This window comes from Toxotes jaculatrix, chromosome 9 (assembly GCF_017976425.1).
Source record: "Toxotes jaculatrix isolate fToxJac2 chromosome 9, fToxJac2.pri, whole genome shotgun sequence".
Lineage (NCBI taxonomy): Eukaryota > Metazoa > Chordata > Actinopteri > Toxotidae > Toxotes > Toxotes jaculatrix.
Window position 1 is genome coordinate 15,116,423 of NC_054402.1, and position 13,935 is coordinate 15,130,357.

The 13,935-nt window shown below is 42.3% G+C and overlaps 1 protein-coding gene across 1 annotated transcript in view; it reads right to left on the reverse strand.

The window, feature by feature from the left end:
• The window catches only part of LOC121187330 (cytoplasmic dynein 2 heavy chain 1), a 111,820-nt gene that overhangs the window by 19,758 nt on the left and 78,127 nt on the right, over positions 1-13,935 (reverse strand). The window contains exons 84-87 of the mRNA XM_041046522.1: positions 11,206-11,316; positions 8,430-8,499; positions 7,723-7,808; positions 224-299 (exon numbers count right to left, since the gene is read on the reverse strand). Of these exons, the coding sequence (XP_040902456.1) occupies positions 224-299; positions 7,723-7,808; positions 8,430-8,499; positions 11,206-11,316 (343 nt within the window). The remainder of the gene's footprint in view (positions 1-223; positions 300-7,722; positions 7,809-8,429; positions 8,500-11,205; positions 11,317-13,935) is intronic.

Genomic DNA, 13,935 nt, shown 5'->3' on the forward strand with positions numbered 1-13,935 from the left:
GCAGGGAGACAGTACAGGCATTACATGAACACATATATACACAGTGCATTGAAATGCAAATGTAGATTTGTTCAGGTCATGCTCTATCAGGGGTGGCGTAAATTAAAGAGGTAACTGATCAAAGATCCCACAGAGTCCAGTTCTCATTAGCATGTGCGCTGCAGAGGTGAACAATAGAGCAGAGCTGTCCACTGCATTGTGATTTGTTTACCAGCTCTCCTACCTTCAAAAAGCCTGTCGATGATCTCAAATCCAGCACGGAGGTCCGACAAAGAAAACTCATAGAACTTAGTCCAGCCCTGGATCAAGCAAAGAGAGAAGGTGGAACAAGTACAAAAATTATTATATATTAATTATACTGCTTGTACAAGAGCAATCTCAAGATAGCAAGAACTGATGGGTTAGAGTAATAGGTGGCATTCAAAATCTCACTCCTTTTCTTCATCCTTCACCTCCTTTTCTTCTTAAACTCATAACAAGTAGAGACTGCTATAATTTTCTATCTTAGAGATGGAGAACCTGAGAAGGCAAAGACATCTGTATGCTATTCAACACAGAATGTGTTGTAAGTCGATTCATTTTTCACTCTGATGAAATGTTGTGGCTCTTGTTTTCAGGGTGAATATCCATTATGTGTATCAGGAACAGCTGAAGCAGTAAAAATCACTTCAAAACATTTCCACACATTTACTTGCCTCTCTAATGACCTGCTCAAATTTAAGTTAAACTCACTGATACGTTTCAGAAGCCCAGCACAATCAAGGTTTCCTTCAATACAATTCCAAAATAATGCTGCAATAACTTGCTGAAGGGAAAATCTGTAGTGGCTGTTGAGTGAGGGCTACTGCTTCGCATTACCTTCGGATTACCATTCACTTTCTCTATCCTGAAACTGTGTGGTCAAAAGCAAACCTCCCTTACTTTTGGTGGGTAAATCACAAAATTAAGACCTGAAAAGACATACATGCATGTATGAAGACATGCTTCACTGTGCCTGGTAGCACAGACAGTCAAGACATTAGCACTCAGTCTAGTGTGTTTGTCGCACTTCGCTGCTTTCCAGCAGTTGTCATCTGCCCACTGATGCTGTAGGTGAAGGGTGGGGGGAAAACTGTGTGGGCAAGTTCAGTTATCCTTGGAATGATTAAGTGTACGTTGTTGTATGTTCAGTAATTATGTGCCTGAGTGTGTATTCACAGTGTGTAGGAGAGTGTTTCTACTACATTTGATAAATGTGAGTACATGTGTATGAGTGAGACTGCAGATTGTGCTTGTGTGTGTGCATTTGTTACATGTACACAGCTCTGGCTGCTTATTCAGTGAATGATTCAATGCATGAGGTGTGCTTTCTGCTGCTGCAGTGGCTCTGCTTTGATCACACACACACATACACACACACACTTACGTATATGTTCTCTTTTAATAAGACTGCACACGTGTCTCTCTGTTTTCATCTCCTTTTCTTTTGCATACCTTAATTTCTATCTTTTTCTCTCTCAATGTCTCCTCCTGTCTTTTTAAATGTGTGTTTTTTTTGCACAGGCATGTAAAAAGGATGAAAACCATGAGAGAATAAATGAGAAAAGGACGGAGGATAGTAGGTGAATTGAGAAGGGAGTAAGTGATGGTGGAGTGGACAAAAAGAGCTGTGACTCTTTCAATAATTAGCTGATCATGCTCTTGGATGAGAAACAACATTTCCATCTCAAACGAAAACACTTACCAGAGATTCAGTGATTGAGAGAGAGAAAAGAGAAAGAGAGAGATGGGGCAGGGAGACTGACCAGCTAAAAGAAAATTCAGGGAAAAAAAACAAGCTAGCCGAGTAAACAGACAGAATTTAAGAAAGCAGGAACAGAAAGACAGGCCCCCGAGAGACTTAGAAGACACAGTTGTGCTGTATGTTAGTTATGTAGGTTTTCATTGTCCTCTCAGGCTATCAATACTTTTTTTCCCACACAACTCCACAATGAGGGGAATGGTTAAGGCGGGGTACTGGGACAAAGCCTGAGGGGCTAGGACAGAAAAAAGGAGAAGAAACAAGTGTGCAGACGTGGCAATTTAATTACAAAAACACGTCCTTTGCTACAGTTCTCCCTTGTGTTTTGGTTTACTGGGAGTATTCTGATTGTGTGTTGGTAAGCCAAGACAAAAAAAACCCTTCCTGCTGTAACTGCAGACATATCTTATTACTCAATTAGACAGACCACTCTGAGGCATCACTGCCGTGCACACATAGACGAATGAATCCCAGCACATCATGAGACTCTGCCACACACTGGCATGCTACCAAATTGTAAAAGCAACTGTTTAATTTGACAAGTGGAAACACGACACAGCAAACTGCAGCAAGTATCACGTAATTACAGGTGCAACCACATCTTCTTTTGCCTGTGTTAAAATGTGCCTGCGTCTTCAGATTCGATTAGTTTGGACTCCCACTGCTCAAATCACACGCAAAACAGCACTAATAAACAAAAGCCAGAGATTCAAGAAGCTTTATTTGGAGGACTTGAAATTTAATTGAGCTCCCTCCCATCGATTATCATGTAAGGACACGTGAGTGAATGGCAATATGTGATTATGTGATTTTCACTGAATCTTGTTATGCTAAGTTTTGAAAGAACAGATAACTACTAGGCAGAGAATCAGCCAATGTTCCAATGTGCAGCTATTTTCATGGGTCAACATTTTACAATTTGAAACAATTTTTAAAAAACATTTATTCAGTGATTCGTTATGTGTCAGCGATAAGGTTAATCAAAAATCTTCCAGTTTGATAAATATCCCTATTAAAGGACCAGTGTGCAGGATTTAGTGGCATCTAGTGGTGAGGTTGCAGATTGCAACCAACTAGATACCCCTCCCTCACCCCTAGAAGTCATGGTGGGTTTTTGGTTACTGTGCGTGTGTGTACTGTGTGTGTGCGGGGAACAGAGGCAAAAAAAAGCTGGCAAAACTCTATTCAATTTCTGCTTTATTTGGTAGCATGAAAACATGGAAAAGAAAATGCTCATTGACATTGGTAAGAATGTCCAATTCAGACAGCTACTGATATAACTGCAGGAGTGGATAGGCTTATTGTTCTGTGTGACTGGAGTTGGAGCATCAACATATGACATCTTAATATAATTTTATGCAAAAACCTATTGCCAACCCACTCCTGCACACTGCACCTGTACCCGTCACTGTTTTTTTGGTGGTTACTGCTCCACTTTCCTCCTTCTCCTCCTCCTCTTCCATCTCCTCCTCCTTCTGTCCCTCCTCAAACGTCTCTTCCTGACTGGCCTGTCCCTCTGCATCCACTACACTGGCCTTGTCAGCTATTAACAATTACAGCAGCAATGATAAACTTTATTCACAGTGTTACTCACTTTAATGTATTTTTCTTGGGCTGGTACAAATGGCTTGTTGTATCCATATACTAGTACTTTTGTACTACTGAAACTACACCATAACATGGCCATATATTAATGTACAAACAGAGCGGGAATACAGGATATAGGCTATAGCCTATATATTCAAATATGATCTTTTTAACTTTGAATACAGATTCTGTCCTGAAATATGTTTTCTTTTACAATAAAGAAATTTGTGTATTTCTTTTGGTCAGCCACTATGGATTTTATTTTTAATTGATAAAGCAGATTAATGATTTATGCATGTATGGTGTATCATTGCTGATAGGCTACCTTTAATGTTCTGTGTGTCCTAAACACATCAAGTCTGGGATGATAGGAACATGTAGGCAGTGCTTGTTAACCTGCTATGGCCATGCTGATTTGTTCTGTGGCTTCACTGGCCTGGCTGGCTGACTGAAGCTGCGCTGGCTTTAGTCCCACTGCCACGGAAAAGCTCCGTCAATTTAGCGCATTTCGCTGCATCCTACGGAGCCCCTCTGGTGACATTGGATAAAAAAAAAAATAACGCGATCGTAACGCGTTACGATCTCGTGGCCTCGCATTATTATCTCGTGACCACGCATTTTTTTTTTTTTTATCCAATGTCACCAGAGGGGCTCCGCAGCATCCTGCGCTAGCTGTGTTTTCTTTTTAGCCCTGATTTTTTCAGCTCTATATTTCTGGCTTCTTTCTTAATTTACCCGTTTCGTCTTGCTTGTTTTCTTTTGACAGTTTGATGACTGACTGAGCGGCTGAGCCAATCACATTTCAGTAGAAACAGGGATCAGCTCAAATTAGGAGGGGCCACTCGTATCCCCACCTTAATATGCTAAATATTAGTTTGACCCAGTCCAGCGGTCGGAATAGATCGGCCGTTCGGGAAACCCGCCGAACCTCCCGATGGCCAGCCCGCCCCTGGCGCTAACGCAACAAAGCACGAGTTTGATCATTCGATGGCGTCACAATGACGTTGTACAGGAGCTGATAAAATCAGCACTGCAGTCTGGACACAGCCAGAAGAGCACCACCTACAACACTGGAGACCCACAGAAGACCAAAGAGGAGCAGGACACCACCAGCAGGACGCCGCCCACAACACAACCAAAGAGGAGCAGCGGAACACCGCCAGCAGGACACTGCCCACAACGCGACCAAAGAGGAGCAGCAGGACACCACCAGAAGGACACCGCAGACCCCAGGACCAAAGAGGAGCAGCAGGCGCAATAAAATAAGTATTTGTATTTATATTTTATTTACGATATATCTGACATTTTTGTTTTTGAGACTACTTTTTCCACAGAAAAGGCTCATGGGAAATAGGACACCACCTACAACACCAAAGGCCCCAGGACCAGCGAGCAGCAGGACACCGCCTACAACACCAAAGACCCCAGGACCAAAGAGGACCAGGACACTACCTACAACACCAAAGACCCCAGGATCAGGACACCTTCTACAACACCACCTTCTACAAGACCCCAGAGGTCTTCGGTGACCCCTGGACCCCAGGACACCACACTGCCAGCAGGACATCGCCCACAACACGACCAAAGATAAGCAGCAGGACACCGCCAGCAGGACACCACCCACAACACAACCAAAGCGGAGCAGCGGGACACCGCCCACAACATGACCAAAGAGGAGCAGCGGGACACTGCCAGCAGGACACCGCCCACAACACGACCAAAGAGGAGCAGCAGGGCAAAGGGGTGGGTCCTCCTCTTAGTGTGCAGGAGGCTTGGAGGAACAGGTCTAGTCTTGTGCAGTGAGTGAACCGGTGCCCAGCTTGAGAGAGCTCCTGTGTGTCGCTAACCCCTGGACCCCTGGACCCCAGGACACCACACCGCCAGCAGGACACCGCCCACAACACAACCAAAGAGGAGCAGCAGGACACCGCCGGCAAGACACCGCCCACAACACGACCAAAGAGGAGCAGCAGGACACCGCCGGCAGGACACCGCCCACAACACGACCAAAGAGGAGCAGCAGGCGCAGTAAAATAAGTATTTGTATTTGTATTTTATTTTACGACATATCTGACATTTATGTTTTTGTGACTACTTTTCCACAGAAAAGGCTCATGGGAAATAGGACACCGCCTACAACACCGAAGGCCCCAGGACCAGTGAGCAGCAGGACACTGCCTCCAACACCAAAGACCCCAGGACCAAAGAGGACCAGGACACCTTCTACAACACCGAAGACCCCAAGATCAGGACACCTTCTACAACACCGAAGACCCCTGGTCTTCGGGGTCTTCAACGCCGCAAACCCCTGGACCCCTGGACTCCAGGACCAGCGAGCAGCAGGACACCGCCTACAACACCTGGTCCTCTTTGGTCCAGATGATCCTGGGGTCTTTGGTGTTGTAGGTGGTGTCCCGGTCCTTATAGATGGCGTCCTTGTCCTCCTGCAGTCCTTAGCTGTGGGACTGAATAGGCTCTGGGCCAATTGAATTGTGCCAAATGATTGGCACAGCAGCGAAAGGGGTGGGTCCTCCTCTTAGTGTGAGGAGGCTTGGAGGAACAGGTCTAGTCTTGTGCAGTGAGTGAACCGGTGCCCAGCTTGAGAGAGCTCCTGTGTGTCGCTAAATGTGTGCATTTCTGATTGAAAGATAACATCTTCTGGCTCCATTTATCCATTCACTAATATGTTCAATTCATGTTAACCTGTTTTTAAAGACAAGATTTGTGAGAAAAAAAATAAAAAATAAAAAAAAAATTGACAATACCTCCGTGGACCCCCTGTTGAAGACTCTGTTCTAAGCGAAAACATGATTCTTAGTTTCAGATGATTACACACTAATTAAAACATAATTATGAATATTATATCCCATTTCTGCCAATAGAGCTTTCTAAGTCCTACACAATGGTCGTGTAGCTTACAACAGAAATCAAACAATTTTGTTTTATGAGGTTTTGTGACAAAAATTATACATTTTGTAAATCAGATCTGAGCCTTTACAAAGCATGTGGTCTTTTGGACATCAGGGCCCCAGTAGTCTGATAACTCAGGCTACTACCTTCATTAATTCCCTCCGTGTCTACAACTTGTTATCCATTTTGTGCTGATTCACTGCCTTGGGTTTCAACCGAGAAAATATATAGTCTGGTTTTCTCTATAGGGATGCAAATGATGTCATTATTTACAACCTTGAGATGATTTATCACCAGAGCTGCAGTTCAAATGAAAAAATACTTTGTTTAATTTCTAAACAATAAGAGCTGATTGGACAATGGTAAATCACACCACTCTGATTTATTTAGAGCTGTAGAGAGACCTTTACACTTCAGTTTAAAAAGTAATCACTACCATCACATGCAGTTGCTCGATGAAATCTATTTTCAGTTGACACTTATACATAATATGTCTCCTTCGTAAAAGCCCTTGACAATGTATGACATCACAGGACTTGTATTTCCCATGCTTTCACTGTCTGAAAATTTGGCAACTGAAGGGAAGTCTGTCTCTGCTTCCTGTAATCCTGTTGGACTTGAAATCGCAAACCCTTTGGTCTAGAAGCAGTGTGTCTGGAAAGTATCAGGTAAGGGGACTGCTCTAAAGCATTGCCAGTGTGGGGGCTGCTTTCTCTGTTGTGTTTTGTGCTGTGGACATTGCAAGCGTGTTGGCCAGCAGGCAGGTCTACTACAAAGGCTTGTGTTCATAGTCACACACACACACAGATACATACATAGCCATACATACACATGCACACACACAAAGACATTGCCAGAGGCACTGAACAAAGAGGAAACACGTCGGCAATGCTGGTCAGTAAGGACAAAGAAAACTGAAATCTGTGGTACTTTTTTTTTAACCCTTTCTGTGGACGTCTATGTATAGACCTTTTAGTCAGAATAACTTCCTCCCTGTGATTATGCTTCTGTATCATTTTTGTCATGCATCAGTGGCTAGGACACAAACTACACATATGTATAGCTGTGTATGTATAGATGCATATAATGAGCATGGACTACACTTTCAGCACACATAGGGGTAAACGCATCCAGATTTATATTTTAAAAGTTATTATAACACAATACAATGCTGTCAGTACAAAAATTATGTATCTACATATGACAGCAGCTACTGCTGGTAGCATTCGTGTAAAAGTTTCAAACCAATAGCAGTAAAATCCCAGAAAATAATTGTCTGTTCGTGCTGTTGTCTTCTGCATCTAAGATTGTTGCAAGTTGAACAAGTATGTTTTTCCTCCTCTAAATGGCATTGCAGTGCTACAGTAGTTTGGATTTACTGTCCTGAGATGAAACTGTAGAACTAGGACCCCTCTGGTCCATACTGTTGTGTTTGTGTTTTTTACCTGTGGTATGTAGTTGCGTCTCTCTTGGCAAACAGCATGGAACCAGGCCAGACAGAAGAGAGACTGAGCTCTGGCCAGGACGCCTCCTACACACAAACAATCAACAGCATGTCACAACCCAACTAATTACAATAATCAATCATTATCAGAGTATTTGTGTTTTATAATTATTGGGAGCAGTTAGTTATTTGTCTATTATTCATCAAACTAAAGAAAACAGGGGACTGAAAGGAGAACTGAGCATGCTGTATTCTGCTACATATCGACTTTTTTGGAGGCTGTGTTTTAGCATCATTTGCTGCTGCTGCTCATTTCATTTGAGGGGTGTCTTTGTTCACAGGACACATAGCCCCAAGCTAATAATTATGAACTGATATCACTACCAGTAATTAAACTAACACATACCATTTTATGTTAAAAAATGTGAAAAATCCCCTTAGTATAAATGAAAACAAAGCACAAATTTGTGAAGCTTAGGGTCAGCTCATTAGCTGCATCTACTTGTCAGCAGTCTCAAAAGGCTGACACAGATGATAAATTCAGAGATGAGGTGAGACGTACTGTAAGATATTCGTTCCTTAACAAACACAAAGCAGAGACATGTTCAATAATTTGAGCAAATTTGAAGCAACAAGCTGACTTAAGAGAAGAGAAGAGAAGAGAAGAGAAGAGAAGAGAAGAGAAGAGAAGAGAAGAGAAGAACCAACCTTTACTGATCTGTTCAGGAGTCCATGACTCATATGTTCTCAGCAGATTCTTCTTCAACCCGGGAGGAGCCTGGAGATGGAGAAAGAAAGGGAGGGCAGTCACACAGACAGGAAAGGGACAGGGGAAGGAAGGATAAAAGGGAAGGGGAAGAAAGAATGGGTGTTATTATGATGGTCCAAACCTAGGACTGTCATACAAGCACAGAAACATGGCAGGGCATAGTGAGACATTAAACAAGTCTGAAAGACTGTGCTGAATGGGAAGATGATATGGGACATGGTGGCATTTAAGAAGACAAGAAGATCAGACAGTTTGTAAAACAAAAGAGAGGTGACACTACTTGGACACAGAAGCTATTAAAGAACTTGCTTCCAGTTTGTTGGAGGCTTTTTGAAATGTGGAAGTTAAAAAAAAAAACTCTCTAATCAATCTGTAATCAATCTGATTGAAATACTTGCTTCATAAATGATGACAGCAGATAAACTGGATTGCCATGTGTAGAAAGTGTGTAACAGTTTCATTTCTGGTTGTCGTGTTACTTTGTTAGGGTACCATGTGAGCTTGCATTATTGTGAGAGTGGGAGACTGAACTGTGAGAATTGGGTAGCATATTATCCTGAAATCTCTGAGGCTGTGATTCCCAAATCCACTTTATCAAATATGTGTGCCTGGCAAAACCAGAAAGAAGCTCTGAAAGCATTTCAGGATGTGTGTCATGTTGATTCTTTTCAGTCTGCTTTGTGTTGTTCTGTGCCTTTAGCTTAGGCCAACATCCAGTATGCAGGACCAGCACACATTGGACCAACCAAAAAAACAACAACCCTTTTTCTCATTCCAAAATTCTAATATTCCGGTAAAAAAAATTGGACTGGTCTGACAAACACAGAGACACTGGACAAGCAAGGGCAGAGAAAAGAAATCATATTAAGAGGGCTGAAGCCCTTTTCTGCATGCAAATGACTGCCTGTTGTTTAAGGCATTCGTAGCCCACCACCAGGGCCCCTGTGAGCTACGACAGGCTCCATGAATAAGCTGAAAAAGAATAGTTTGGTCAGGGTTGGACACCCAATAGTGATTACCACAAGGGGGATTAGGACCACAGCCCATGACACAAAGTGCTTTCAGTGCTCTTTTACTGTATAAAAACAGCAATCAGACTGTATATATGAGTATAAAAATGGTGAATTCCTGTTACACTGTACTGCAGTTGGTCCATTCTCTACATGAGTCAGCACATACTGCACCTCTGAGAAGTTCTGTGTAAATTTGATTCCTCTGGCAACAAAATGCCCTGTTAATGATAGAAACAATGAATGTACATTGGGATCAGTTCACACATTATCGGCTTTGCTGAACATTTGGTTCCTCCATCTGGAGGTTCTGATAATACATACAGCCAATAATACACATGTAGTAAATCTGCCAAATTCACTATATGTTATCAGCTTAAGTAGATGAATGTATTTACCTTTTTACATTGCACATGCACAGTGAGTATGAATTTTACTGTTTCACTGGCAGCGGAACATTTTCCCATGTGTATCACTGAAGGTTAATCTTATGCTTTGTCTATTCTCCCTTTGTTGGCACTAACAGTTCCTAAAAATACTAACAATTACCTTTTCTGTCACTGTTTATTCTCACAAAAAGCTACCACATTCTGCTTCTGTGTATTTTCATTGGAATTTAATATTCGTGGAATTTAATATCTGCTCTGTGAAAAGTTTGTGCTGTTGGTTTACACTTTAAGCCTAATGCCCTGCCAGCCGTGCCAAAGAGATACTAAACATATTTACTGTCTGAAGCTACAACACTTAACTGCAAAGGGGAGTCGAGTGTGTGGCATGGTGTTTGGGGTTGAGTGGATGAGCTATAGTAGCTGGGATAGGACTGTTTTGATTGTGGGTGAGTACTTGAGTTTTTGCTAAACCGATGACTTGTACTTTATCCATTTTTGTAAAGTGGGTTGTAGTAGACGGTCACTGTGGAGGCTCTGTCATGCTGTGTGTGTGTGTGTGTGTGTGTGCATGTGTGTGTGTGTGTGTGTGTGTGTATGTGTGTGTGGTGGTTGTGGCATGCAGTGTCACTTGCTGTTAGCTCACATCTATTACAATTAACACTACAACTGCGACACTTTTTATAGCTCACATGGATCAAATGATAAACTGCAGCGTCAGTCTTGCAGTTCAGCTCTTTACAATCCTTATCGAATCACACTGACACAAACAAAACAGTCTATGTATTACTTTGTATGTGTATGCTTATCTTCCGTTTGACATATTAGCGTTGACATTTGCTTGTCCTGTGGTCCAGAAATAATATATTACATTGCCTTGGTTATCGCTGGGGACATGTTCAGGATGTGTTTACATACTTATAGTGTATGTCAGTAAGTTTGCCCATGAAATGTGTGCCTGAGAAAAAAGACAGGCAGAGAGAGGTTGTTTGTGCAGCATGCTTGGCTGCTGAAGTACGGTAGTTAACCCCTTGAGCATGTGTCCCATCAGAAACACACTGAGCACTAAAGCATGCATCACTGACACACAAGCTGCAGGCTTCTGTATTTCCTTACATATGTACAGTAGGCCCATTTGTGGCTGCATTGCGTATTTAGCCACTATACAGAGTGTAAAAGAGACACATTGCTACACTGAGTAGAGATTCACAGAAGTCAGCGCAGCAGCAGCCAATACTGAGAGAAATTAAAGGAAAGTTTCAATAAGTCACAAACACATTATGGATAGATAAGCATTTGTATACGGTATGACTGCATACCTCATAAGTGATCTTGAGGCTGGACTGCAGAAGTATAGAAGGAAATCTGGGGTGAACTTCCGCTGTCAGCCAGAGACGGAAGCCTGCTTTGGGACGCAGCACATTTAGCTCCTGAGAAAGAAAGACAACACACACATTAGGCATATTGTACAGAGCTCAGAGATCGTAGCAGGAATATGAGAGTAATACGAAAACAGTGCAATAGTAGTAGGCTGAAATCTTTATTTCCACACGGCTCCCCCCAAAAACATACACACACAGACACGTAGACAAACACAAATGTACTGTCTTTCAAAACATAAAGCTAGCTGATGAGTTGGAGCAGTTAGAGAAGACTTGATCCTTTGATGGCACATATGGCCCGGCCACTGTCTCACGCAGGTCCATCTAGTATCTAAACTACTTATCTTGTTTAGGGTTGTAAAGGGCTGGAGTCTGTCCCAGTCTATCCACAAAGACAGATCCCAGCCAGCTGGGTTAGATTCAAACACAGGGTCTTCTTGCTGTGAGGTACAACTGCAAACCACAAATTTCACTCAAGTTCATACAGACCAGTTTTTTTTTTCTTCAATTCAAGAGCAGAATAATAATTTTATACTGCACTGAATCCGCTTTTTGCTGCATTTTGTCATGTCGACAGCCTTCTAACAATGCACTGACTTACAAGAAAAGTGTGTGAAAAACATATTTTTATCTTTGTACAGATAGATGGATATATTCAATCAACCTTTACTTACACAGTATGGTTCAAGTAAATACTACATACTATAAGGAGGATAACCATTATAATTTTTCCTTTATCCATGTAATTCTTTCTACATGAAAATCCTTCTCCACAATAACAAACTATTCACTTTCCTTCTATATATTTGTTCTTCTCTCTCTCTCTCTCTCTCTGCTCACTGTCTCCATCACTGTCTCTTCATCTCAGTTTCTAGCTTTCTTTCTCTCACTTGTCTTCTTACATTCCTCCCCCCTATCTTTCCATCTTTCTCAAAGACTTGTGGTTAAAAATAGCATGCTGGCACCTTAGGGTCTTGTGTCGTCTGATTGTGAACTCACACACAAGCACATACACACACACAAACAGACACACACAGACGCTGAAATGTAATCGATGTGTTTCTGCATCATTTGGAACCTAATTCATTCACATGGAAGCAAACATGATCACAGAAAACCAAAGAACACAGGAACTGACATCCTTCGAAGAAAACTCCCCTGTCTCTCATTGTGTGTGTGTTTTTGTGTCTCATGTACTGTCGACCAGAATTCCACTGGAACAAACGACAATATTGCGTGAAGATACAAAGCAGAGACATTTACAAAGAAGGAAAGATAAAGAGGAAAGATTAGTAGATGGAGAAAAAGGAAGAGGTCAGAGAGAAGAAGAAAGAGCACAGATTTATTTTACTGCGAGCACATCAAAAACTGTCTTTGTTAGAATACATCCATATTGTTCAGATGCACAGAATGTGAAAGACATACCGCTCACAGGCAGATAGACAGGTGGAAATTTGCATCTGCAATCTAGGGATGACAATCATAAAATACAATAACTGTCCTGTCACAACGTTTTAAATAATTATATCTCAATAGATGTGATTCGAAGCAATGTGATAAACAGTATTTCATTTACTTATTGTGAAACAAAACTCTACATTCTGTTACTCATATTGAGACTGGCAGAGACAAAGAGATTTAGATTGATAGACAGATTGAAAGACATCCATAAGTAGATGGATGGAGTTGGTGATGTGAAAGATGAGAGACAGGAAACATTACAAGTGGAAGAATATGAGTGGACAGAGATGAGAGGACATCTGCACTGCCAACTTCAATTATGAACACTTTCCGCTCTCCTCTGTCTCTCTTCCCTCCTTTCTCCTCTCTCTAACTGACCAACTGGCTTCAGGAAGGAGGGAACGACTGGGGAGACAGATGGCAAAAAGAAGATGGAAAATTTCGAATCTACATTGAGAGACAGAGTTAGACTGAGTAAATGGACACAGCTACAGAAACAGAGGCAGACACTGAAATAAAGCCCACTCTTGGTAGAATTTCCACCTGCCTGCTGAGGCTCAATTCATCTTTTCCCTACTTCCCTCCTTTCACATCTACTGTCTCTTCATTCTTTCTTTCCTATGATCTCTGCCTCCCTCGTTCCCCTTGTTGCGTCAGTTTTTCATTTCAAGCTCGACTGCTGAGACCTCAACCTCATCGGTTGCTGGGCAAAGAGCGAGGCAAAGAAACAGGGAGAGAGGGTAAGAGGGACAGACAGACAGAAAAAGAATTTTAGTTACACAATTCGAAGGGGGAGAGGAAGAGTGTTAAGGAAAACTTGGGAGAAGATAGCTGCCATGTAGAGGGGGAAACACATGGGGAAAAACAGGAAGAAAATTACAAAATGGAAAAGGAGGAAAGAAGAGCGAGGTGAGGTGAGGAGAGTGGGGTGGAGAAGGACAAACGTAGAAGAGGAGAGCTGTAATAAGCCATGGTTTAAGTCACACTGGGAGCACAGACAACTCTGGACAGGAGGGATCTCTGGCTAACCCCAGGGCAGGCGCATGCATGAACACACACCCACAGAGACACAAAAAAACACATACACGCTCTAACTCATACACACAGGTGAGGCTGCACATATAGACACACACAAACACATGGCCAATCACTGCCAACAGCTGTGCCTCCCAGTGAGATATGACCTGCTACAGTGACACAGCACTA